The sequence below is a fragment of the Natrix helvetica genome (genome assembly GCF_964273705.1).
Source record: "Natrix helvetica genome assembly, chromosome: 11".
Taxonomy (NCBI): domain Eukaryota; kingdom Metazoa; phylum Chordata; class Lepidosauria; order Squamata; family Natricidae; genus Natrix; species Natrix helvetica.
Genome location: NC_138562.1, coordinates 10,968,983 through 10,995,490, shown reverse-complemented (window position 1 = coordinate 10,995,490; position 26,508 = coordinate 10,968,983). Strand labels below are relative to the sequence as shown.

The following is a 26,508-nucleotide window of genomic DNA, read 5'->3' as shown; positions in this document are numbered from 1 at the left end:
GTCTCTTTGGTATTGTGGCCGGCATGACTAAATGCCAAAGGTGCACAGAACGCTGAGACCTTCCCACCAAAGGTGGTCCCTATTTTTCTACTTGCATTTTTGCCTGCTTTTGAACTGCTGGTTGGCAGCTGAGACAAATAACGGGAGCTCACTCCGCTAGGGATTCAAACCGCCAAACTGCTGACCTTTCTGATTGACAAGCTCAGCGTCTTAGCCACTGAGCCACGGTGTCCCTTTAGAGCAAACTTGAAATGTCAGAAAAGAGATTCAAATTACTTTGATGCCATCTGGTGGTTAGCTGGAGTTTTGCAGCCTATACCTGGTCACCTTATCAGGGATATCTAACTTGCAGAGGAAGAGAATATTTGCAATTCAAATATTGAATTATGGGGTCCTAAGTGCTCTCTGAACTTGGTGGTCTTCTTGCAGACCTTTCACTACCCAATTAGGCTGCACCATGAGTGCACTGATGATGTTACCTGGTTGGGTAATGAAACGTCTGCAAGAAAATCACCAAGCTCAGAAAGCACCAAGGACCATGTACCTAGCTAGCTTTACCTGGAATAGATACTAAGCATTGCAGTCCAGCAATGGATGGCAACAGGAGCCATTTGAGGAGAGGGTCCCAGTGATTAAACTGCAAGATTCACAGCCCCATTTTTCCCTGTTACAATCCTCCTAAATTTCCAGAATTCCACAAAAATAAACAAAAATGTACATTTTTTTGCTTCCATTCCGTCTAGGGGTGATGTAAAGGAAATAAAATAAATTTATTACCCACCACTTCTTGCTTTTCAATCAAGAGCGGCATTGCCATTCACCCTAGAAGCAAAAGAATTCAGCTGCAAAATAGAGACTTGTTTAGCCATGCATCCCACAGGCTACAGAATTCCTGATTTAGCAACTTCCCTATGTAATAATTAGGGCAATAAAACCTAGATGATACAGACCCACGCAGGACTACCTTTTCCTAGCAGGTCAAATTGAATGGGTAGGCTCCTGGTTTCTTCCTTCAAATATTGTCATATAAAATAGGAGCAAGAAGGGTGCCTTTTTGCGGTAGCCCCTGTCCTATGGAACATCTTCCCCCCTGAATTTCAGCAGGCCTGGGTATGTCTAGTTTAATGAAAAGAAGGACTAGGGGTGACATGATAGCAGTGTTCCGATATCTCAGGGGTTGCCACAAAGAAGAGGGAGTCAAACTATTCTCCAAAGCAAGAAGCAACGGGTGGAAGCTCATCAAGGAGAGAAGCAACCTAGAACTAAGGAGAAATTTCCTGACAGTGAGAACAATTGATCAGTAGAACGGCTTCTGTCCAGAACTTGTGAGTGCACCATCATTGGAGGTTTTAAAGAAGAGAATAGACAACCATTTGTCTGAAATGGTATAGGGTTTTCTTCATGAGCAGGGGTTAGACTAGAAGATCTCCAAGGTCCCTTCCAATACTGTTATTCTGAAGACCTCCACTCCTTTTAGTCTTCCTTATGACCTTAAAGGAAGCTCATATTCTTTGGCCATCTAATGAGAAGAGAGGACTCCCTGGAGAAGATCCTGATATTGGGAAAGATGGAAGGCAAAAGGAGAAGGGGACAGCACAGGATGATATGGTTAGGTAGTTTCATTGGTGCAGTGAGCATAACATTGGGGTAAACTCTGGGAGATGGTGAAGGACGGGGGGGGGGGGGCTGCCGTGTTGTGGTCCATGGGGTCACAAAGACTAGGACATGACTTAGTGATTCAACAACAACAACAACAACAACAACAACAACAATGGCTTTAAAGACTGGTATCTCCTCCCCCAACCTCCATCAAAGCACTGAGAGATTAGATGATGGTCTGTTACTATCGATTGCCCCAGGTTTTTGTGGTTTTTAATGTTTTATGTTTTAACAGGTTGGGTTTTATAGTTTTTAAAATGATGTTGTATGTTTTTCGATCGTTGATTGGGAGCCGCTCAGAGTTGGCTGAAAGATGGATGGCTATATAAATGTTTAAAACCAACCAACCATAGCAACATATAGATTTAAATCCTGAAATATTCCTGTTTGGGGAATCTTACCAGAAACTTACAGTAAAGAAAATGTATATTTGATTATCCATGTTATAACAGCAGCTAGAATTGTATTTGCACAAAATTGGAAAAGCGAAGAGATTCCTACAGAGGAGAATGGGATTAGAGAACTATCAGAGTGTGCAGAAATGAATAGATTAACACTGGCAATTAAAGAGAAAGAACAGATTATTATACTATATGGAAATCATTTTGTCGATGGTTAAGAGAATAAATATAAGAATTAGGAATAAAATTAGCTGCGTACAAATGCATCAATAGAGTTAATATAATTAACAAACTGATTATTATACTACATGGAAATCATTTTGTCGATGGTTAAGAGAATAAATATAAATATAAGAATTGGGAATAAAATTAGCTGCGTACAAATGCATCAATAGAGTTAATATAATTAATAGAGCTAAATATATTAAGAAGATTGTTATAGTATTAGATAGTGAAGGTATTGGTATTAAACTGGAATAGATAAATAATGAATATGATTGTAAATTTGAATTGTTACTGCACAAAATATTTGTACCCAGACGACACACTGTTTAATGGATGACGGATTGCTTATATTATAATAAAATAAAAATTTATGTAAAAAACCCCAACCTACCAACCCAGGCGGCAAGCATCAGTTTGAGCAGTAGATGGCAGCAAAGAATTATTTTTCCTTTTTTTTTGTCTTTACTGCCCCTTACTGGTCATGGTGATTTCTGCAGGCTAGATAAGGCAGCTCTTCACTTTGCAATACTCTTTCTCTGATGTGTGGGTCTGCAGCCCTGGTCAACTAGGGCCTTACTTTCATCCACCCCTGATGAAATCCCTTTGCCAGATCTGCTTCCCTTACTCCACGTTTTTGTTAATCAGTAAGCGAGTGTGTCTGAACTACTTCCTCTTTGAAAATTAATGCCTTGAGATGCAGATGATAGAAGGAGGGATGCAGTCAGACGGGATCGGCCTTGATCTTCTAATCTCCCAGGACAGACTTCAAAAAGCTGAGATTGCTTTTACGTCCGTGCAATTACCTGCCCACATAAGCGGAAGCCTTCTGTAATTTACAGATCAAACCTTGTTCCACTCAGATTGGAAACCAAAAGGCCTCACATGACACCATAAAAATGATCTGGAATGTATTTCAAATGTATAGAAATGGCACTTAGACTTCTATACCGCCTCACAGTGCTTTTACAGCCCTCTCTAAGCAGTTTGCAGAGTCAGCCTTTCGCCCCCCAACAATCTGGGTCCTCAATTTATCCACCTCGGAAGGATGGAAGGCTGAGTCAATCTTGAGCTGGTCAGGATCGAACTGCTGTCAGTGGGTAGAGTTAGCCTGCAGTACTACATTCTAACCACTGGAAAGGAAGGAAGGAAGGGCGGGCAATAGCAATAGCACTTAGACTTATATACCACTTCATAGTGCTTTTGCAGTCCTCTCTAAGCGGCTTACAGAGATAACATATTGCCCCCCAAAATCTGGGTCCTCATGTTGGAAATTTGAACACTATGAAGGGATTTTTGGAACCTTCTGACAAGGAAAATCAATGGGGAAACTAGAGTCACTTAACAACAGTTTGACTAATTTAACAACCAGAGTGATTCACTTAACCACTGTGGCAAGAAAGGTCGTAATATGGGACAAAACTCACAACCAACATTTCACTTAGCGATGGAAATTCACCGCTCAATTCTGGTAGTAAGTTGAGGACTACCTGTATAATCAAACTGTGAAGGATATCCGAAGCCGCACCTTAGCATCTGTTTTTCTTCCTTTTCTATTTTTTTGTTCAACTCTTTTCTTTTCCTGCACTTTTTGCTTTCTTCTTCTTTTTTCTTCCTGACTTTAGATTAGTTTGCATTCGTTTTTTTTATTATCCCTTTTTTATTTAAAAAAAAAGGCTTAATAAAAATTATATAAGAGACCTAACATCAAAAGGTGTATTTAACCTCATGAGGCTGATTGCGCATACAAATTAAAAGCGTCCTTCTATCTTATTCTTGAAAAGCTAAGGAGAAACTCAATTTAATTTCAGGTCGTCAGCAGGAAGCACTTTTAAACTCAACTAGCCAGTCATAATATTTCAAATGCGATTGCGCCTCTGATCAGGGCAACGTGAAATTACTGGAAACGCTACCTTGGTTCCAGAGCTGCATACTTGACATTATCCCACACTAATCAGAATCAGAATAGAGCTGGAAGAGACCTTGGAGGTCTTCTAGTCCAGCCCCCTGCTGAAGCAGGAGAGCCTATATCATTTCAGACAAGTGACTGTCCAGTCTCTTCTTAAAAAACCTCCAGGGATGAAGCACCCACAACTTCTGAAGGCAACCTTTGTCCTACAAAGGACAAGGTTGAATGCACATAACAAACTAAGCTGTGAGTTAATTTACTGTGGTTTGTTAAGTTGCACCTTGCTAGCTGTTCTCATGATCAGCCATAAACCATGGAGTAACAGAAGAGCAGAGTTGGAAGGGACCTTGGAGGTCTCCTGGTCTAACACCCTGCTCAACCAGAAGACCCAACCTTTTTGGCAGAGTGCCCAAACCCGAAGGCATGTGTGCGTGCGTGTGTGCACATGTGCAAGTGCCAGAGCCCTGGAAACCCAACAACCAGCTGGCCAGCACGAATGTGCATGTCGGAAACATGATGGCCAAATGGACAGTGCGCATGCGTGTATCGGAAACCCAATGACCAGCCGGCTGAGTTGGGGTGACGGTGTATGTGCCCACAGAGAAGACTCGGTGTACCACCTCTAACCCCACTGCCACAAGTTCGCCACCATGGCCCTATACCATTTCAGACTAGTCTCTTCTTAATCTCCAGTGTTGGAGCATTCACAATTTCTGGAGGCAAACAGTTCCACTGCTTAATTGTTCTAACTGTCAGGAAATCTCTCCTTAGTTCTAAGTTGCTTCTCTCCTTGATTAGATTCCACCCATTGCTTTTTGTCCTGCCCTCAGGTGCTTTGGAGAACAGCTTGACTCCCTCTTCTTTGTGGCAGCCCCTGAGATATTGGAACACTGCCGTCATGTCTCCCCTAGTCCTTCTTTTCTTTAAACTAAACATATCCAATTCCAGCAACCGTTCTTCATATGTTTTAGCCTCCAGTCCCCTAATCCTCTTTGTTGCTCTTCTCTGCACTCTTTCTAGAGTCTCAACATCTTTTTTTAATAATGATGTGACTAAAACTCGATACAGTATTCCAAGTGTGGTCTTGCTAGGGTTTTACAAGCTACAATGATGAGTTCACACAACATGCATCTTGAGTATCACAGCTTAGGGTATAAACTCAGCCTTAGAAAGGAATAATATGTTCCATGCATCTTTTTAAATGAATCTCAACCTACCAATGCTCTTCATGTACTATGACGTGTTTAAGGAACTGTTTGTTGAACAAGCCGGAGATGTGGTGCCATATCATATTGAGCCATAAGTCAGTTGGCTTGGTTAGGAATCAAGTTAATGGCCACTCTATTGGATTTCGTGTCGGTGTGTTCAATTTCATCGATTGAATCTTCCTGCTGATGTCTGTGCCATAAACACACCGCTCTTGAAATAACCTTGTGGCACTCCATGATGTTTGGGCTTTGAAAATATTTTCTACCTCAAAGAGAAAACGACTGATGAAAAGTCTCTTTGTATGTATGTCTGAATGGGATATCTTGGGAAGCTCCGGAACGGAAATTGACACATTTTTTCATCAAGAGGAGAGGAAGTTGGGTTTAAAAAAACCCAATGGGCTCAAATCAAAGTAGGCAGAAATGAAAAATGGCAGAAGATTGGCGTGGGAAATTTTCACTCATGAACCTGGGGAAATCCATCTGCTTGTTCCATTGGCGCACATTATAACAAGAAAATGTTCTCCAGAGCTGCATCCACATCAATCTAACTTGGTTATGGTTATTGGTTGGAGGGAGTACCAAACTACAATGTTGTAGCTCTACAGAATTCACAGTAAAAATGGATTTTAGAGATTAGATGCAACGTGCCTAGCTAAATGGCTATTTTAGACTTTCTTCCAATATCAGCAAAATGCTCTGATTTTTCCAAATTCACTCAATGGCCACTCGTAAAAACCCACAGCTGCATTTTATTTTCCTTGGTGCATTTACCCATTATGTTATCGCCCAGGTTTGGTTACCTGGAGTATATTTCTTGCTGGAGCTGTAATGAAAACAGTAATTTCCAAACAGGTCCCACTCTGAACAAAAAGGGGAGGAAAAAAAAAGGGGGGGGGGAAAGGAAAGAAATTCTGCTGGAATAGAGAGACATTTTAGGCTGTCATTTCCCTTAGTAACTGCCGTCTAGGTAAACAACCAATTTGCAGTCACGGTTTTGCTTAAACTGTATCATTGCTGATTTACAGGTAGTTCTTGACTTATGATTGTTTGTTTAAACAATGGTTTGAAATCTTGGAAAAAGAATCATTTTTGCTAGGCAAAAGACCAGGAAAACGTGATCAAGGAATGTATATTTCAGCGATGGCGAACCTTTTCGACACCGAGTGGCGAAAAGGCAGTGTGCGTGCATGCTCGGCGGGAACATGCCCTGGAAGAGAAGCTGCCAAGCGGGCATGCGTGCACCAGTAAATGACCTTCTAGTTTCTGGCTCATGCAGGCACACCAGCCAGCTTTTCTTCTGGCATGAATGCTTGCACGACGATCAGCTAGCTGGCACACATGCGCACAACAAAAACCGAAAGGCCAGCTCTTCGGCAGTTTCTGGCACTGCTGCATGTGCAAAAAACAGCTGATTGCCATGCACATATGCGCCCCAGAAACCCGGAAGAGGAACAGGCGATGCCGGCATGCCAGCAAACATGGCTTTGTGTGCCATTTTGGGCATGCGTGCCATAGGTTCAACATCACGTGTACATTTGATATTGACAGCAGCAAGAATTGTATATGCACAATACTGGAAGAACGAGGAAAGACCCACAGAAGAAGATATCATTAAAAAAATACTAGACTGTGCAGAAATGGACAGACTAACACAGAGGATAAAAGAAAAGGAAGACACAGAGTATCATCGAACATGGGACTTGTTTTATCAATGGTTGGGTAGCAGAGTTAGAAATTAGGATTTTTAAAAGTATTATTAGGTAAGCAACTGGCCCAGATAGTACGATGTTCATTAAGCACTTATTTTATGCAAAAGAAAAATATATATAAATAAAATGAAAAAAGAAAGAAAGAAAGAAAGAAATCTTGGAAAAAGTGACTGCAAAAATGTTACCTAGAATGGTAACGAAATATTCGGAGACCAACCCACAAGCTCAGAGAATGAAACTTCACCCTCCTCCCGTACCCGAGCTACAAGCATTTGCCACTATTGCAAACATTTATCACATTTCCAAATATTTGCTTCAGATTCAGTACTCGTTTTCCCTCCTTTACTCTGTTCTCAATTAATCCAAACAAACTGATTGTTTTAAAAATAAACCAGGTGATAATCCGGCGCTGCTTGGGTATTTATTTATCCCAACCCTCCTTCTGTGAACATCGCCACAATTTCTAATGTTGGATTTTCCCCCTTATCAGAGGGCACCCCCTTGTGGAGTACTGTGAAGCCATTACCATGGCAACACCACAGCGCTGTACAGTAGAAGCCATTTTAAGGGAGTACAGTAGAAGCCATTTAAAGGCACAACAGGCTGCATCTTAACAGAACATACACCCTGAGGGGCTTTAGGGGTGTCTTACCCCCACAGTATTTGTTTTCAGAGAGTAAGTCATCTGTGTACCAAGTCTGGTTGAAATTGCTCCAGGCATTCCAGAGTTATGCTGGAACAAACACACACACACACACACACACACACACACACACACACACAGAGCCATTTTTATATAGATAATCTGAGACAATATTGTAATCTTCCTTTCAAGAAATAGTATACAGCCACGTAAACTGAAGCAAACTTCTATCTCCTGCAAAGAGTTTAAATCTATAAATCAGTGAAAACACATACATCCATGAAATTGATGTAAAACACACACAAATAATGGCAGCTGAACTGGCGTTCAGCTCAGCAAATCTCAGGTTGGCACAAAGTCGTAGGATACACACTTAATATGAAAAGAGAAGAGGTGCACAGAATTTGGAAGGCAGTGGGTAAAGGAACCCAATTTGTTTTAGGGCAGGGGTGTCCAAACTTGGGAACTTTAGGACTTGTGGACTTCAACTCCCAGAATTCCCCAGCCAGGCTGGCTGGGGAATTCTGGGAGTTGAAGTCCACAAGTCTTAAAGTTCCCAAGTTTGGACACCCCTGTTTTAGGGACTCAACTGTATGTCAAACAATAGCAGGAGTGGTATTAGAAAACCAGTGGTGGGTTTCAAATTTTTTTAGAACCTCTTCTGTAGGTGTGGCCTGCTTTGTGGGAGTGGCTTGCCAGCCATGTGACTGGGTGGGAGTGGCTTGACAGTCGTGTGACCGGATGGAAGTGGCTTGGCAGTCATGTGACTGGATGGGAGTGGCTTGGCAGACCGGGTGGGAGTGGCCAAGATGATGTCACTGAATTCTTTGCCCCAATGGATGATCTACAAAAATATATAAAAAAGGAAATTTATTATTTTGTGTACTTACTACTTAAATAAGATTAAAACAAGTACACAAAACAATAAAAGAGCTACTTACAGAAGGAAGATGACTGTCCTTGCCAGTCTTCAATATCGCTGACTCCAATGAATGGCCTGCACAAAGAAGAGACACAGAAATGAACTCTGTCATTTCATGCACTGCATTAGGATGAAACCAGCACACAAAATAATAGAAAAGGAAGATTACTGTCCTTTTGTATGTTGAAGTCACCCACTGACCACCTTGCTCCAATGAATGGCCTGAACAAAGAGATACAGAAAGGAATACTTTAATTGCTTGTATTACTATATTAAGAATGAAACAAGCACACAAAGCAATAAAACAGCTACTTACATAGGAAAGATGACTGTCCTAGCGGTCATACTCAGTTGCCTCTTCATCCTGTTAAATAATAATAACTGCAGAAGAAATAAAACAATATTGGACTCGATTGTGGTTGTAAGCTGAGGACTACACTACAGGTAACAGAAGGGACCTCTGTTTTCACCCAACAATGTACAGTCTTTTCAGGAACAAACAGGAAAGATATAGTTTTTCATCTAAGAAGTTAGATCAAGAATGAATGTCATAGGTAGATTCATAGAGCAATACAGATTTCTTTTTCTGAAATTTATTCCTCAGTTCAAATAACAGGAATATATGAATTAGGTTCAGTACTTAGGACAGACCAAGTAGCTATTCAAGAGTTAGTGATGTCATAGTTAGAAGCAATGGTAAAGCAAGATATGGATTTAAAACCAGTAATATTTGGTTGGACATTTCAAAGGGAATACAATACATATTTAATTTTACACATGTTAACAGATGCTGGAATTGTGTTTGCACAACAGTGGAAAAATAAAGATATGAAAATGAATAAATATTAGAATGTGCAGGAATGAATAAATTGACAATTAAAATCAAGAAGGCTTTGAATACTTTTTCACGTGAGATTTGTTTTATCAATTGCTAACTAACAGAAACAGAAATTAGAAATCCAAAAGTATGAAAGAAAACACCAATTATGTAAGGAAAGGTCACTAAAATGTATAAGGAAATATTGTTAGTACTTGATCATTATTAATGTGTAGATAACTGCGGGACATTACACACCCACACACACAAACTATGACAGTGCCAGGAAAACACACAAAAAAAATATAACAATTTCCCCCCAAAAGACTGAAGATGAAACCAGTTTTTTCCCTAACCTTAAGGACAGGAAAGATAAAGCCACTGGAATAAAAACCATCAAGGCATTGTGGGAAATTATAAAGGACAGTGCCAGGAAGCTCACAGAATCAGGAACCACAATTCCCTAAACAACCAGGTATAACACAGAAACACATAAAATCTGGCAAAGCTGCCTTGCACCAACCTTGTCTGCCCATAGAAAAGCAAAAAAAAAAAAAAAAGTTCTAAATTTTATATGTCTCAAAGTGGCTGCTTTTCTATGGGCAGACCAGGTTGGTGCAAAGCAGCTTTGCGAGACTTTGTATTTATTTCTGTAGTGAATTCACTACAGAAACACACAAATCTCCCAACGTACATGCAAATAAAATCATTTAAAAATATTCTATCCACAATACATGCAAATAAGACCATTAAAAAATATTCTAGACACAATCAATAAAATTTAAAAAAAAACATTGAAAGCATAAAGGAAAAAACCCGGGTCACTTATCAGCAGACAGAATCAGCAGCTCTCCTATGCGATGGATGCAAGGAGCAGGCAGGTGAGCAGGTAGCAGGTAAGGTGGCCTGCCTGGCGGGCTTAGAAGTGGCGGGGGCCTCTGTGTCTCTCATTTATGGCCTCCAGTGCCACTCTGCCATCCAAAAATGGGCCCATGCATCCTGTTTTTGGCCTCCTCGACTTCCAGAGGGCTGGCGGGGGCTGGCGGGGGTAGGTGGGACAATGTGACAGGGAAGCCTCATGGTCCCACACGGGCCAAATTAATGGCTTCGGCAGGCCGTATCTGTCGGGCTGGATGCCCAAACCCCATTAGCCACAAAAGCCGCTTCTGGACGTCTATTGCAGTCACAAGGAGTGCACGGAGAAGAGCGTAAAGTCCAGTGGAGGCAGGAAGGTTCTTGGTGCTCCCGAGAACCTTCCTGCCTCTGCCGGTTGCTGATTGCCCAGCTGGCATGGCCCTGTGCGCACGCTTCCTCCTCCTCCCTTGTCCTCCTCTTCACTCCCCAAAGGCTCTTCTCCTCCTGGGAGCCGGGCACAAGGGGTGGGAGGAAAACCACATCTTGGAAAACTTCGTCGGGAAGGGAGGCGGGGAACCAGTGGGGGGCGGGACACTCTGAAATGCCCCCATGCTTTGCTGGTGGCCACGCCTCCTAGGCAAGTTCGGGGAGGCTCTAGGAGGCTGGCCGCGCCACACAAGCTACCGCCCGCGAGCGGCGATGGAATGGGAGGGGCAAGCGAGCGAGGGGGGTGGGGCAGGTGCTCCGTGATGAACCTCTTCTAACTGGTACGGTAGATTTCTGGAAGCTCTTCTACCGAACCGGTTAGAATCGGCCGGAACCCACCCCTGTAGTAATCCTAACGATAATAAGAAATGTTTTCTACCTTCCTCATCTCAGTTTTGTCACAGAAGTTATTGGTACCCAGGTAGTCTTGAAACAAAACAAAAATAGGTAGAATAGAACCTGAGACCACTGAGATATCGCAAGGCTACAGTTGACCAAAATAAAATCATAGAAGAAGACAGTACAAATCACTTCTACCAAATTGCTAAGAAAAAAACCACCAATGCCATCCCTGAAACTCGATGTCAACATTAAGAAAAGCATCAAAGAGCTTACGTGATAGAGGGGAACGGTGTTGCTTTCAGCTAAGGAGAAATTTAGGACATCCTGCTGTCCAGGTTCAAGCCGTACATTAGTAGACGAGGTCATCATGGAGGAGCTCACAGGATAATTAGGACTGCCACTGTTTTTGCCCTTCTTCCTGGACCGCCGGCCTGTATCACGCTTGTTATCTTTCTGGGTCAATGGTTCTTCTTGGATCACTAAGATCTTGTCATCACTCAGGTATCGTAGGAGCGAGTTCTCAGAATCTTTTGTCAGAGCGAGGAAGCAGAAAAAGGGGAAAGTGAGACCTAAAGAGGAGAACCATCTTTGTCCTTATGCTGATTCAGAGAAAAACTGGCCTCGTTCCCCCTGGATTTGTAAGTCCTCTTTTCTAGTGCTGTGTCTACGAAGAGATGAGAATCTGAACATGGGTAGAAGCAAGCATGACTCCATGAGTCATGGTGGTAGATGGATTGTCTCCAGAACACCATAGTTCAAGTTAGCCACGGTTTTTGGCATAGGAACCCAACTTAAGTTGGCTTGGAGGTCAACCCATGCTTTGGAGGACACATTGAAAGCTATACTGTATTTCAAAAGCAGGCAGAGCTAATGCCAATTTTCTGGGAGGAATTTAGGAATGGTAAGAGATTAAGAGGGGGCTTAACTATGATGAAGAAACCTTAGTAAAATGGGTATCAGATAGTGGACAAATCACTAGAGTTTGCTCAAGAGAGTGTCACATCTAGAACTGTATATTTTGAGCAACCCAATTTTAAAAACTCCAACTTTTGTAGAGCACAATGATTACAAAATATGACTTGAGAACTTTTCTTGGAGAAATGACAGCAGCCTAGATAGATTGATTGCTTATTATCGAAAGTCTTCAAAACTTCATAATGTCATCAATGAACCATTACTGAACTTCACCCCAACTAAAGATTACCATGAATTTAAGAGGGGGGACACAACATCTGAAGAAGTTCAAGGACATTAGATTAGAAGTGGTATATACAGAAGCAACAACACACAGGAGAGAACAGAATATTGGACATTTTTCATTAGCTATCTTGGCTCATTTCTTAGTCAGTGTTTATGAGGGAGGAATGTCAGAGAAATATGTTATTATGACCCTCATTTTAAGTGAATTCATCAAATCCCCATTTTTCAGTCTCCCCTGGAAGGAGACTTTTTTTAGAATCCACGTATTCGTCAGATTCTGTGCATGTCTAAACACATCTGTGGGATCTACTTTTCCACATACTTTAGGAAATTGCTTACAAAAATGTGCATATTGAGGAAGGAGAAATGCAAAAAGGTACATATGTATGAAAATAAATGGGAAGGAAAAGAAATTTGATTTTCATTTGCAGAAATTTGCTGGCAGGTCAATAAGACCAATTACATGCAAATCAGAAATATCCAGCCATCCCTTTATGCCTCTTCCGAAAAATAGCCCAAGGGCTCCTTGGTGCTCTCTGAGCTTGGTTGTTTGCAAATGTTTCATTATTCAAACTAGGTAGCATCATCAGATGTTACCTAGTTTGGGCAATGAAACATCTACAAGAAAACATGGGCATGGCTAGTCTAATGAAGAGAAGGACTGGGGAGACATGATAGCAGTCTTCCAAATTTGAGGGGCTGCCACAGAGAGGAGAGCAACCAACCAATGGAACAGAAGTTGCCTTCAGAAGTTGTGGGAGCTTCATCCCTGGAGGCTTTCAAGAAGAGACTGGACTGCCATCTGTCAGAAATGGTGCAGTGTCTCCTGCTTGGGTGAAGGGGGGGTTGGACTAGATGACCTACAAGGTCCCTTCTAACTGTTGAACTGTTAAAACAACCAAGCTCAGAGAGCATCAAGGGCCTCTCATTTCAATCCTGAGCTGCAAATATTTGCCTTTATCAGGAAAATGACCTTTCATCCCAAGTTACAACGGTGAGTGAGTTGGATCAAGGCTAGAGTCTTGAGATGGCATCCTGTGATCTAAAAGATGGCTTGTATACAAGCCCCATCGTAATAAATGCTCAAGAAAAATGACATGATGAACTTGGATCGTATAGTTCACCAGAAAGGATGGGATGAGTTTGAAGGAAATAAGAGTCCTTTTCATGTCTTTTATTGGATACTCACCGCGGTTACCTCTCTTGTACATGTTTGGCTCTTTTGAATCTCCTATCCAGCTGTATTCTGTTGGCATAGAAACTGGCCTCAGATCACCTGTGAAAAGTACAAAGAGGAACCAATTAACACATCGAGACCCATTAAAAGGAGGATTACGCACATTAAAAAGATGGGAGACAAGTTAAATTAAGAGGAGCAACAGCTGCCGGGCGCAATTAATAAATCTTTGCAGTTTTCAGAATGTGTTGTAATGGACAAAGTGTACAACAGGAAACAGCAGATGTTCCTCCATTGAGATCTTTCCTGCCCAGGACAGAAGGCAGCCTTGGTACATGCGATTCTAGAGGACAAGATGAGACAGCAATTGAACCCAAGAGTCCACTAGATCTAATGGTGAGGCTGGACAAAGAGGCATTGTCCATTTCAACTCAACGCCAAAGTTTTTGACCATCCATCCTGTAGGGACATTGTCATTGTAGAGCGGAAAGACAAAAGGGGAAAAAATGGAGGAGTTGCTCAGTTGCTTGAGAAGAAGACATCTTAGGCATCTACTAGACATCATTCCAAAGTACAGAAAGTTAGCATCCACCCCTTTCCTAGGGGAATGAAATATTTTGAGAAATATTAAAAAGGCAGAACATTGCATTTCCCTAAAGGAGAAATGAAGAAACATGCCCTAGGAAAGCATCCCCCACTTTCCTTAAGCAGATGTCTATAAGAGATAACGGGATCTCTTATAGAGACTAATTTGATTTTGAACTTAACGACGGCAGCAAGATTGCTGGTGGCGCAGTACTGGAAGAGGGAAGAATTGCCTACTATTCAAGAATGGACGCTAAAAGTAGTAAATCTAGCAGAGATGGCCAAAATCACAGCATATTTGAAGGAGCATTCGGATGAGAAATATAAATTGGAATGGAGAAGATGGATTGACTATATTCAAAATAAATATCGGACTAGGAAATTTCGATTAGCTTATGAGTGAAGGCACAAAGAATGTTACAATTTACCTAAAGTTAGCTTAACAAAAGGGGAATTAAAGCACAAGAGGAGGTAGGATGTCAAAATCAGTTAGCTTATGTTAGCGTATGATTGTTAAATGTTTATACCCTGTATTTTGCTCTGGGAGGTTGGGGGGAGGGAGGGTCGGAGGGTGGGAAGGAGAAGGGGTAATATTTGTAAAATTTGTTAAAACCTTTAATAATAATAATAATAATAATAATAATAATAATAATAATAATAATAATAATAATAATAATAATAATAATAATAGATAACAGGATAGATAGCTCCATTCATAGGCAAAGCAAACACCGCAGGCAGAAATCCATTCAAGGCAGGATATTTTGAAATTCCCTGCAGCAATGTGTGAACAAAGGTAGGATGAGACCTCAGTCATAATAGGAAATGCTCAGTACCCTTTCAGAACATAAGCTTACTACACTGCACAATCTCCTAAGGACATTGCATCAGCAGTCCAAACTCCAACCAAACCAAGGGAGCTCAGACAACCTACAGAGCCGCCTATGACCCCTACAACAGCCATGAGAATACATGTTCTTGCACAGGAACAGGAAGCTCAAGTGCAAAGTCCAAGAGAATCTCAGCTTCTATCTTACAATGTTCAGACCCTGAGAACATTTTCACTGACAGGCATTTCTTCTGTTAGTATCTTAGGGTTGCACTTTTATGATCCCTTTTATGCATTGTGTGAAGCTATTTTACTCCATCCTTCTGGTATTTTATAGTTGTAGAGTTGCATAAAGCATTGGTCGCTGATCATAATAAACTTAAATTTTGTTGACAGCCCGACTTCTTTGCTATATATCCATGTATATCCATGCCTCGCCCTTTAAACCTCAGTGGCTAATCAACATTGTTGGCTTATCTTGACCTAGTGTTCACCTAGAAACATAGCCCTATTTTCAGTTGTGTTCGAAGCTGGTGATGTTGGACGCATTATCGCCTTGCCATAAACCTGAAGGTCAAGAAAATATAGTCTAAACTTTCCTTTTTAAAAAAAGAAATCCCCCTGTTCCTGAAATTGAATAGAACAGCGCTTCTCAACTTTGGCAATTTTAAGCTCTGTGGATTTTAATTCCCAGCTTGCTCCCTGAGGAATTCTGGGAGTTGAAGTCCACACGGCTTAAAGTTCTAAGGTTGAGGAATACTAGAATACTGTAGAAGCTTAAGAAATCAGAAAACTGTCAGGAAAGATGGTTATGCGGTGAAAGGAGGAAGACAAATGCACGTCCCTTGACGACAACTAATATAAAATATGATATTATAGCCTCACATCCATCACATTAGACATTTCACTGACCTGCTCGTCTCCTTTGAAAGCAATTTTGCAAAGCATTGAAATTTTGCTGCCCACAAGAAGGATGGAAAAATGGCACCTGACATGGTTGGCACTGCACTCTTTCAAAAGTTTGTTACCATCTCCTTTAAGTAAGAGGGGGTGTGAATGGGGCTTCCACTGCTGCTTAAAACTGATCATTCTATCCTTCAAATGCTCAGATGGATAGCAAAAAAGGGGCGGATGCAGGGGTAAAATGTGAGCAGTTCACACCGTTTTGCGCAAACCGGTAGTGAAGAAAACCTTGCGAGGTTTGCGCGACTCAGCTTTGAGCTGTGCGATCATCGGAAGCTTTAAAAAAAAACTTTTTAAAGCATTTTTTCCTGCCTATTTGCCTGAACCAATAGTAAAAAAATGCTTTAAAAAGTGGGATTTTTAAACAAAAAATATACACCAACAATAATAGAAAAAGAAAGGGAGAGAGAAAGAAAGGAAGATGGGGGAAAGAAGAAAGAGGTAAGGAGAGGAGGATGGAAGGGGAAGAAAGAGAAGGAGAGAGGGTAGGAAGGGGAAAAGGAAGAGCAGGAGTAGGAGAAAGGGAAGGGAAGAAGGGAGGAGAAGGAGAGGAGGAAGGAAGAAAGTAGAGAAGGGAGGGAGGGAGAAAAGAAAGAGAAAACAAGGAGATGTTACAAAAGGAAGAAGGGCTGGTAAATAAAGCAACCCAAATCGTACATTATAACTTATTAAATGAAATAATAAATGTATAAGAATGATAAATGTCAAGAAGAATACCAATTATGTGAATGTATACTTAAAATGGTATGTAAGAGAATAAAAAAAATAAAAATTCTTTGGGGAAAAAAGGTTCCCACAATTGCATGGCACAGCTGAGCCTTTTTTTCCACTTCTTAAAGCATTTTTTTACTACCAGTTCGGACGAAAAGGTAGTAAAAAATGTTTTCAAAATTTTTAAACGTTGGCCACGCCCACCCTGTCACATGACCCCCACCAAGCCACGCCCCACCAAGCCACGTCCAGAGAACCAGTAGCAATTTTTTTTACATTTCACCACTGGGTGGATGAGTTTGAAAGTTACCTGTAGAGATGAATCACGCCTATGGATGAATCTTGAGCAGTGGTGGGTTCCTCCCGGATCGCACCGGATCGCGCGCGCTCCCTTTCAGCGCTCCACCTGGCTCGCGCGCTCCCTTTCAGTGCTCCACCTGGCTTGCGCGCTCCCTTTCAGCGCTCCACCTGGCTCTCGCGCTCCCTTCCGGCGCTGAAACCGGAAGTACAGTTTTGCCCGGCCCTGGCGAAGCAACGACGCCTGCCTGCGCTCCACCAGCTCGGCTGGGAACGGAGATGTTTCCTCAGCGGAGCGGAGCGCAGCGCTCCGCTCCGCTGAGGAAACATCTCCGTTCCCAGCCGAGCTGGTGGAGCGCAGGCAGGCGTCGTTGCTTCGCCAGGGGCGGGGCAAGACTGTACTTCCGGTTTCAGCGCCGGAAGGGAGCGCGCGAGCCAGGTGTAGCGCTGAAAGGGAGCGCGCAAGCCAGGTGGAGCGCTGAAAGGGAGCGCGCGCGATCCGGTGCGATCCAGCAGGAACCCACCACTGATCTTGAGGATGTAGACAGAGTCTTGGGAGTAAAACGAAGGAGATGACATAAAACCTTAATGAGGATGTTGTGTGTCTACAAATGGTTCACATTTGTGCTGCCACAATATCAAGTGAGTGCTTCAGCACTCTTGCCTTCTTCGGAGGGCTATTGAAGAAAGTTAGCTCCCACCCCTCTTAGAAGAATGAAATATTTTAGGAGATATTAAAAAGGCAGAATATTATATTTTCGCGCGCTCCCGCTATGGAACCGGTGGTGAAGAAAATAGAATATCATTACTGGTAGGGAGGCAGGGGGAATAATGCCACCCACTACAGATTTCAGGCTGCAGCCATGGAGATAGATAAATAGTGGCAGTTTATTGATTTGTGACATATTCACAGATTCTTTTGCCTATTAAATAAGACATTCTTAATTCAGACTATCATTAAGCATTCTGGAAAGCTCAGGATGTTTTGATCCCCCCTTCCCCCCTGATTCTGATTGCAGTGTTCTGCTGTGTGATGAGAGCAATTATAATTTATTTATCTGCCTGCTTTATTAAAATGAACTTTGCAATAATCAGTGACATATTCACAAAGAGGGGAAGGGGTGGGCTTTTGCAAAATGAAATCTGGATTCCTGAAGCTTTATATTGCTAAATGTGCAACAAGGTTTTAGAAACGCAGAAATAACATACAGGTGAACTCCTGCGAGTCCTTTGGACTGCAAGGAGATCCAACCGGTCAGTCCTAGAGGAGATCAACCTTGACTGCTCTTTATAAGGCCAGATCCTGAAGAGGAAACTCAAATACTTTGCCCACCTAATGAGAAGGAAGGACTCACTGGAGAAGAGCCTCATGCTGGGAACAATGGAGGGCAAAAGAAGAACGGGACGGCAGAGAATGAGGTGGCTGGATGGAGTCACTGAAGCTTAAATGGACTCAGGGGGATGGTAGAGGACAGGAAGGCCTGGAGGAATGTTGTCCATGGGATCGCAATGCGTCGGACACAACTTCGCAACTAACAACAACAAGAAATCCTTGACTTACAGCAGTTCCTTGAGTGACCGCTCAAAGTTACAGCAGCCCTGAAAAAGTGACTTGTGATAGTTTTCACTCTTAATGACTCTTACAGCATCCCCATGGTCACATGATCAAATTTCATTTGCTTGGAATCTGACAAATATTCATAATGGTTGCAGCATCCCGGAGTTGACGCCCTTTTGTGACCTTCTGACAGGGCAAAGTCTAGTTTAATGGGGGAAAAAAAAGCTCTAGCAGACTTCCAATATCTCAGGGGTTGCCCCAAATAAGAGGGAGTCAAGCTATTCTCCAAAGCCCCTGAGGGCAGAACAAGAAGCAATGGGTGGAAACTGATCAAGGAGAGAAGCAACTTAGAACGGAGGAGAAATTTCCTGACAGTTAGAACAATTAATCGGTAGAACAACTCGCCTCCAGAAGTTGTGAATGCTCCAACACTGGAGGCTTTTAAGAAGATGTTGGATAACCATTTGTCTGAAGTGGTATAAGGTTTCTTGCCTGAGCAGGGAGTTGGACTAGAACAGGAGTCAGCAACCTGCGACTCTGGAGCCGCATGTGGCTCTTTCATCCCTCTGCTGTGGCTCCCTGTCGCTCAAAATAGGCATCACAACCGCCAATGTGTGATAGCCGCTGGCACACGATTTATTGAGCTTTTCGATCCATGGTAGGCCAACAAAATAAAAGTTCCAGAAGAAAACAGAACGTTTAATTCAACTACCTATGCTAGTTCTGTGGCCGCTCAGGAAATAGTCAGGCACGGGAAGGATTTTGTGGTTCCCGGTGGTTTTTTTTTCTGTGGGAAACGGGTCCAAATGGCTCTTTGAGTGTTTAAGGTTGCCAACCTAGAAAATCTCCAAGGTCCCTTCCAACTCTTCTCTTCTCTTCTCTTCTCTTCTCTTCTCGTCTCCTATCCTATCCTATCCTATCCTATCCTATCCTATCCTCAATGGGTAAACAGCAGAGATTGTGGGTGGGTATCCCAAAATTATGTGATTATGGAACTGTAAGGGAAGGTTGGCTGTTGGAATTATTCAGAACTGGGATGTAAGTAGCTCTGAGGCCTGTTGTAACTTCAAATTATTGCTGAGTCACCGGTTGTAAGTTGAGGACTATCTGTCCATGATCAGGATTCTCTTTACCCACATTTCCCCCCCTGCAGATATTTCAGATTTTTTTTTGAAAGCGAGTAAGTTTTGCGTGCTAAAAATAACTGGCAAATGCAGTGCAAGAAATCCTAGACTGCATTTCTGTTTCCATTCATAAGATAGAACCAAGAAACGGATGGATGATGGTTCTTTAGAACAGGGGTGACCTTGACAACTTTAAGACTTGAGGGCTGCAACTCCAAGAATTCCTCAGGCAGCCATGCTGGCTGGGGGATTCTGGGTGTTGAAGTCCATAAAGTTGGACACCATTGTTTTGGATTGACTTAAAACATACCATTTTGAAAGAAGTCTTGGGGGGAAAATTCACTTATCCCATCCGTTTTTTCTGAGAAAGCTCTGACCTATGGTGGTAGATGTTCTCAACCATTGGATCAAGTTCAGAAGTTTCAGCTGAGGTTGTTTTTGAATCCCCATCCCATTTAAACAGGCAAAAAATGACACACAGTGAATTAACAGATTAACAGAGTTGGAAAGGACCTTGTAGGTCATCTAGTCCAGTCCCCTGACCAAGCAGGAGACCCTACACTATTTCTGACAGATGGCACTCCAGTCTCTTCTTGAAAGCCTCCAGTGATGAAGCTCCCACAATTTCCCAAGGCAACTTTTGTTCCATGGGTTGATTGTTCTCACTGTCAGAAAAATTCTCCTTATTTCCAGGTTGACTCTCATATATATGTGTTCAGATTCATCATTAGAGTCTTAGGATGTAGCGTTCTCTGAACTTGGACTGTTTGATTGACAGATGCTTCATTAGGTGGCTAGGTAGCACCTTCACTGCTATTGTTTTGGAGGTGTAAGATTTGATCAGTTGTGGATCGTATAATTCCCATCTTATCAAACTTGTATATAATTGGATGGGCCACACTGTTGGGCATTTTTTTTAATGTCATTGACACATCATTATCTGATTGTTGTTATACAGAGGCAATGCCATCTCTTGCTTGTTTGGGCATTAATTAATAGTTTGTAGGTAGAAGGAGGTGTTACTGAGATCTGTCCTTGTTTCTCTTTCATCATGGGAAGAAATCACATGCCCAGGTAATGAGATGCCTGGAGATGGCAACAAAAATTCAGAGAACCCTTACAACCTATCTACAGCTGACATGAACCCTTCAGAGGTGAGGCACTTGAGGTGACACAAAATCTAGAGAGTGTTAGATTAGGAAATTAACCAAAGGTCTCTATTTTAAAAATCACAAGTTAGGCGCTTCACCATAATCTAGGACAATTAATTGGTGAGTTTCAGCCATTTTCACGTACAGTCAGGAAGGCGAGAGAGGTGTTGATAAAGTCATTTTGTTTGCAGCTGGAGTGTGAACCAATCCATATTTGTATTATTAAGCTAACCACCCAAACAAAAACATTTCCCTGAATTTTGTAATACAGTTTGACATCGAGCAAAACTCTCAAACGAAAAGGTGTAGAGCTGGAGAACTGGGGGGCCAAATTACAGAGGCATTTCAGGCCAAGCTTTTCTTTTAAAAAGAACTCAAGAACTAGTCTCAATAATTGTCAAATAATATCCAATATGAAGCGAGGTTTTGTTGTCCCGCTTTGATTTCTGTCACTCTCTGTTCCAAGCAGAATTAGTGTCATACAAACTCGCTACACACCCCTGTTCGCAACCAGACAACAGAAACAGGGAGGGAAAGTATTGGAACGCAAGGAAGGCTCGGGAGGGAATTGTGGAATGCAAATGAGAGTGGAATGGTCCCAACACGGCAAGGTCATACGCTGAGAAAACTCCAAGGGACTCTGATTGTTCCCAAAACAAAATGAATGCAATTGATTGGCGGGCAATGAACCCTAAGGAGGTCCAGGGGAGAATGGACATTTTACTTATGCTGGTTATCGCACAAAAACTTCAGAACTGGCTTTGCTACTTCTGTGCCTATGTGGAATTGTACTCGTGGAAAATAACATCCCAGAGGTTTCTTTTGCTGCATTTACCAATGGGGATTGTATTGTACAGCTGCATTGTAAAGCTATTGCAAATTTCCTTTGCATCCAACTATATATTTTTGGAAGCACTTTGGGCTTGACCTACTTACAAGCTTTCTTTAACATCTGCCAAAGGAGAAGATGCAGATGTTTTCCCCAAAGGCATGGAGATATGCTTCCACATCCTTATTACTCTTTTTAAATCTCTATGTTATATCTGGATCCTGTTCTTCCTGCAAAAGCTCAGGACAAGCTTTCTGACCTTGGCTGATCTTCAAAAGCCATGTAATAACTTGTTAATGGTTGGATTTGGGGTGGCCAGAAAAATCGCAGAGTTGTCGATTAGGCTGTAAAATTTGGAACACGATCAGACTGATGTTTTCTTCCTTGTGGAGACTTGGCCCTTCCCCTTTTGCTTTTTAGCATCCATGTGCAACTTTTCAAAGGGCAACAGACTTTCTTGGTTGTTTTCCTTGAAAATGTTTCACTTCTCATCTAAGAAGCTTCTTCAGTTCTCCAGTTCAGATCTGAAGAAGTTTCTTAGCTGGGAAGTGAAATGTTTTTAGGAAAAAATGCAAGAAAGTCTGTTGCCCTTTGAAAAGTTGCACATGGATGCTAAAAAGCAAAAGGGGAAGGGCCAAGTCTCCACAAGGAAGAAAACATCAGTCTGATCGTGTTCCAAATTTTACAGTCTAATCTACAACTCTGCGATTTTTTCTGGCCACCCCAAATCCAACCATTAACAAGTCTTAAGTGCTATTGCTATTGCTATATCACAAAGAGCAGGGGTGGCGCAGTGGTGAGAGTGCAGTACTGCAGGCTATTTCTGCTGACTGCTGTCTGTCTGCAATTTGGCAGTTTGAATCTCACCAGGCTCAAGGTTGACTCAGCCTTCCATCCATCTGAGGTGGGTCAAATGAGGACCCAGATTGTTGGGGGCAAGAGGCTGACTCTGCAAACCGCTTAGAGAAGGTTGGAAAGCACCGTGAAGCGGTATATAAGTCTAAGGGCTATTGCAGGGGTGGGTTGCTGCAGGCATTACTTCTGCTTCGGTGCGTGGGCAATTTTGTGCGTGCGCCCAGGCTTCGCTCGTGCATGCATGCGCAGTTGCCCATACATAGGTCTGCACATGAGCAGAACATTAAAAAATGGAGGAAAAAAAACATGCCGCGCTGACTGGGGAACCGGTTCGAGGGCATGGCCGGCCTGGGTCACTGCTGGTTCTGGTGATCTAGGCTGGCAAACCACTACTGGTTCGGCTAAACCAGTCCGAACCGGTAGGAACCTACCTCTGGGCTATTGCTATCATTTACTCTGCCCACTGCCAGCAGTTCAATCGTGACCAGCTCAAGGCTGACTCATCCTTCCATCCTTCCGAGTTCGGTAAAATAAGGACCCAGATGGTTGGGGGCCAGGAGGTTGACTCTGTCAACCACTTAGAGAAGGCTATAATGTGGTATGTAAGTCTAACTGCTATTGCTGTATGCTGACAATATCCAACCGTATAGAGCTGCCTCTGGAGATAGAGGAAAAGCCATCAGTGTCCTAATCCAGTGTCTGGAGGCTGTGAGTATCTGGATAAGCAAAAGAGTTTGAAACTGAACCCAATTAATTTGAAGATGTTGTTTGTTTACCACACAACCTCAATGTTTCTGTTGAGGTCTCTTGATAGCTTAGCACTGTCTCTGAAACAGCACATCTGTCTCTCAGGGACCCTCCTGGTCTCATGGCAACAGATGAAAACAGAGTTAGAGGCTGCGGCCAGGAAAGCTTTGTTGATGTATCAGTTGCAGTCCTACCCAGACCTGCGAGGACCTTGTCATTATAACTCATGCCCTGATCATCGTCCGTTTGTACTAATGCAACACACACACACACACACACTCTCTCCATGGAGTAGCCTTTGAAGGCTGCCCTGCAGCTTCAATTGACTCAGAACGAATACTGGGCTGCGCACCTCTGCAACACGGACATGAATATTAACACCTCCGGCCCTGGACTGCTTCCTTATTTGCATCTGAGTACAATTCAAAAGTGTTGCTTTTAACCTTTCAAGACCTAAAGGACCAGGCAGTACTTACGGAACTGGTCTTTTTAGCCAGGTCTCCAACAGCTCATTACATACACGCAGGGGTGGGTTTCGGCCACCATTACTACCGGTACGGTAGTAAAAAAAAAAAATTGCTTTGCGGGCATGCACATTTTCATTTCAAATGACTTGCGCGTGCGTACAACATTAAAAACCAAATACAAATAACATTTTAAAATGAGGATTGTTCTGCTCATGTGCAGAACAGAAAATCAAGATAGCGCCGGCAATCATAGAACCGGTACGGTCACATGTCTGCCGGAATTACTACCTATTCGGCCGCCGAGGTTGAGACAGCGGAGCATGTCCTTCTATTTTGCCCTATGTATAGCACGGACGGATCTAGGTTACTGTCTCTTCCTGAAATCGTCCCTTCTGGTCCTGATGGCCGTGATTTGTTTGTGCATTGCCTTGGGGATGTCTCCTTGTACGTCACCTCTCAGGTTTCCAGGTTTTTCTTGAGAGCTGTGACCATTAGAGGAGAGAGCTGTGACCTCCCTTAGTTGGGCTTTTGGTGACTGGCTGCTGTGTCTCTTTTGTAGTGGTCGTGTTTTGGTCTGTGACTGTAAATAAAGTATTAATTACCTATTCGGCCGAACTGGACCAAATGGGTAGGAACCCACCTCTGCATACACGACTGGAGAGCCTTAAATCGGTCACCCTCCTCCAATTCTGCAAAGTGTGTGGGGTGGGGCTCACAGGCAGTGGTGCGATTCACATTTTTTTAAACTACCGCTTCTGTGGGCGTGGCTTTGTGAGTGTGGCTTTGTGGGCATGGCAGGGGAAGGATACTGCAAAATCCCCATTTCCTCCCCACCCCATTAACCTGCTTTCCAGCTCCGTTCTCCTGTTTAGGGCAACAAAAGAAGATCAAGGGTGTGGCCAGCCTATTTACCGGTTCTCTGAACTACTCAAAATTTCTGCTACCAGTTCTCCAGAACTGGCTGAATGCTACCTTTGCTCACAGGCCATTTTGGCTTGGTGCCTTTGGCACTTTGAAAGAACTTGCACCCAGACCCCCTCCAGTCTCAGTGTTCTCCTAAAGTCCTAAAAAAATCGAAGCTTTTGTCAGTGAGCCTTTGAATTATGGATGTTGCCGGTTATAGCCCAGAGCATGCTTGGATTTGTTATTTGATTATCTTGTTTGATTTGTTTTTTATTGTGGACATTTTATTCTTTGTACTGATGGAAACGGTAAACCTCAGAGAGTCTCTCTGCAGCAGGGATAAAGCCAATAAACAAACAGGAGGATAGCGGGGCTCAAAGAGACACATTCTCACAAACAAACAAATCCTCATTTCCTTAGTGTGTTAAGATACAGGATCTTCATGCTTCAAGTCTTCCACCCCACCCTGCCTTTGTAGGAATCCAGAAAAACAATTCCCATGATAGCACATCATGTTTTCTGATTAATAGCTCTAACATTTGGTGATGGAGCATTTAAAATATTTATGTTGTGTTTTGCAAGCACCTATTGTTCTGACCTAGGCTTCCCAAGAGCATAAAGCAACTCCTTTTCCCGACAAAAAAACCTTTTATTAATTTGCTGTGAATTCTGCTTGTTCACATCCAGCAAAGTCTTTCAAGGGAGGATTTACAGTCACAGACCTTATCTGGCTTGGAGAGCTGCCAAGCCAATATTTGCAAAATCTGGCAAGGAGTCTTGGAGAGTCACGAACCAATTAAGCAAACTAATTGTCTCCTGCAAACTCCACTCCCCTTTTGCTGCTCTTTTATTTCCTCTGGGAGGGGGCATTCATTGTCCACCTGTGGCTTTACTCCCAAGTCGACCCCTGTTCTTTAATTGTTTCCTTCGTCTGGCAACTCTGCGCATGCGCACACTGGGAACAGGCTCCAGCTATTTGTCTGCCTCACTATTTGTCTGCCTCACTGATGTCTGACTCCGAAGGAAGCTGATAACTGGCATAGGACCCTGGCCCCCTCTCTGCCTCTGACACAGAGCCCTCATCAGAGTCTTCCCCAGACTCCAGGACTGGCTCATGCTCCTCCTCAACCTCCTTACTGTCTGAATCTGCTGCCAGCTCTGCTGGCCACTGGTGGGCCACAACACCTCTAACGTCACCAACTGGTGCTTAGCACGAAAGACATAGTACCCAAAACTAAGAAAAGAAGGAATCTAAGCATGGGAGTTTGTTTTGAAGAGCAGAATTTGGATACTACAATCCACTCTTGGTCTTCCTAAAACGTCTTTCATTTCAGGACTGTATTTAAGAGCTTGAGAAGAATCTTAGAAATCTCCTAGAAATCCACTTCTAAGTTTTGCAATTCTCATCAACGCTTTGCAAAACATCCACGGACCCAGATGGACAACCTTACTACTTCTCAATATTTGGGGTGAACATACATCAACCTTTGATTTTAAGGACTTGGGTATAGGGAAAACCTTTGCCAGGTCTTTGTTAGCTCACGTCTCCCCAGAAATGATTGGAAAAGGACAATAGCTTGATGTTTAGAAGATTGTAGCATCTTCAAGGAACTCAAAGAATGACCCCTGTCCAGAGGTGGGCTTCAAAAATTTCAGCAACGGGTTCTCTGCCTGGTTGCTGGGTGAGTGTGGCCATGGCGGGCGTGGCCTAGTTGGCCTCCTGCACCATGGTGGGGGGGGGGCTTTTGACCTCCCCCAGGCTCTGGAGGCCTTCTGGGAGGTCCATTTTCCCCCTCCCAAAGCCTCCGCATGAGCCCTGCACTCATCTTACATCCACATGGAGACTCCTGGGGTGGGGTGGGAGGGGAGGGCGGGCGGGGCCAGCCAGGGGTGGAATTTGGAAGTTCTCCAAACCAGCCATAACGTTAGCTACAGG

At 43.0% G+C, this 26,508-nt stretch overlaps 1 protein-coding gene across 6 annotated transcripts in view; it reads right to left on the bottom strand.

Moving 5' to 3' along the window:
• LOC309397768 (connector enhancer of kinase suppressor of ras 2-like) overlaps positions 1-26,508 on the bottom strand; it is a 341,564-nt gene that overhangs the window by 68,038 nt on the left and 247,018 nt on the right. For all 6 annotated transcript variants that reach the window (XM_081964086.1, XM_081964088.1, XM_081964087.1 and 3 more), the window contains 2 exons: positions 13,566-13,652; positions 11,450-11,703 (listed from right to left, as the gene is read on the bottom strand). In XM_081964086.1, the coding sequence (XP_081820212.1) occupies positions 11,450-11,703; positions 13,566-13,652 (341 nt within the window). The remainder of the gene's footprint in view (positions 1-11,449; positions 11,704-13,565; positions 13,653-26,508) is intronic.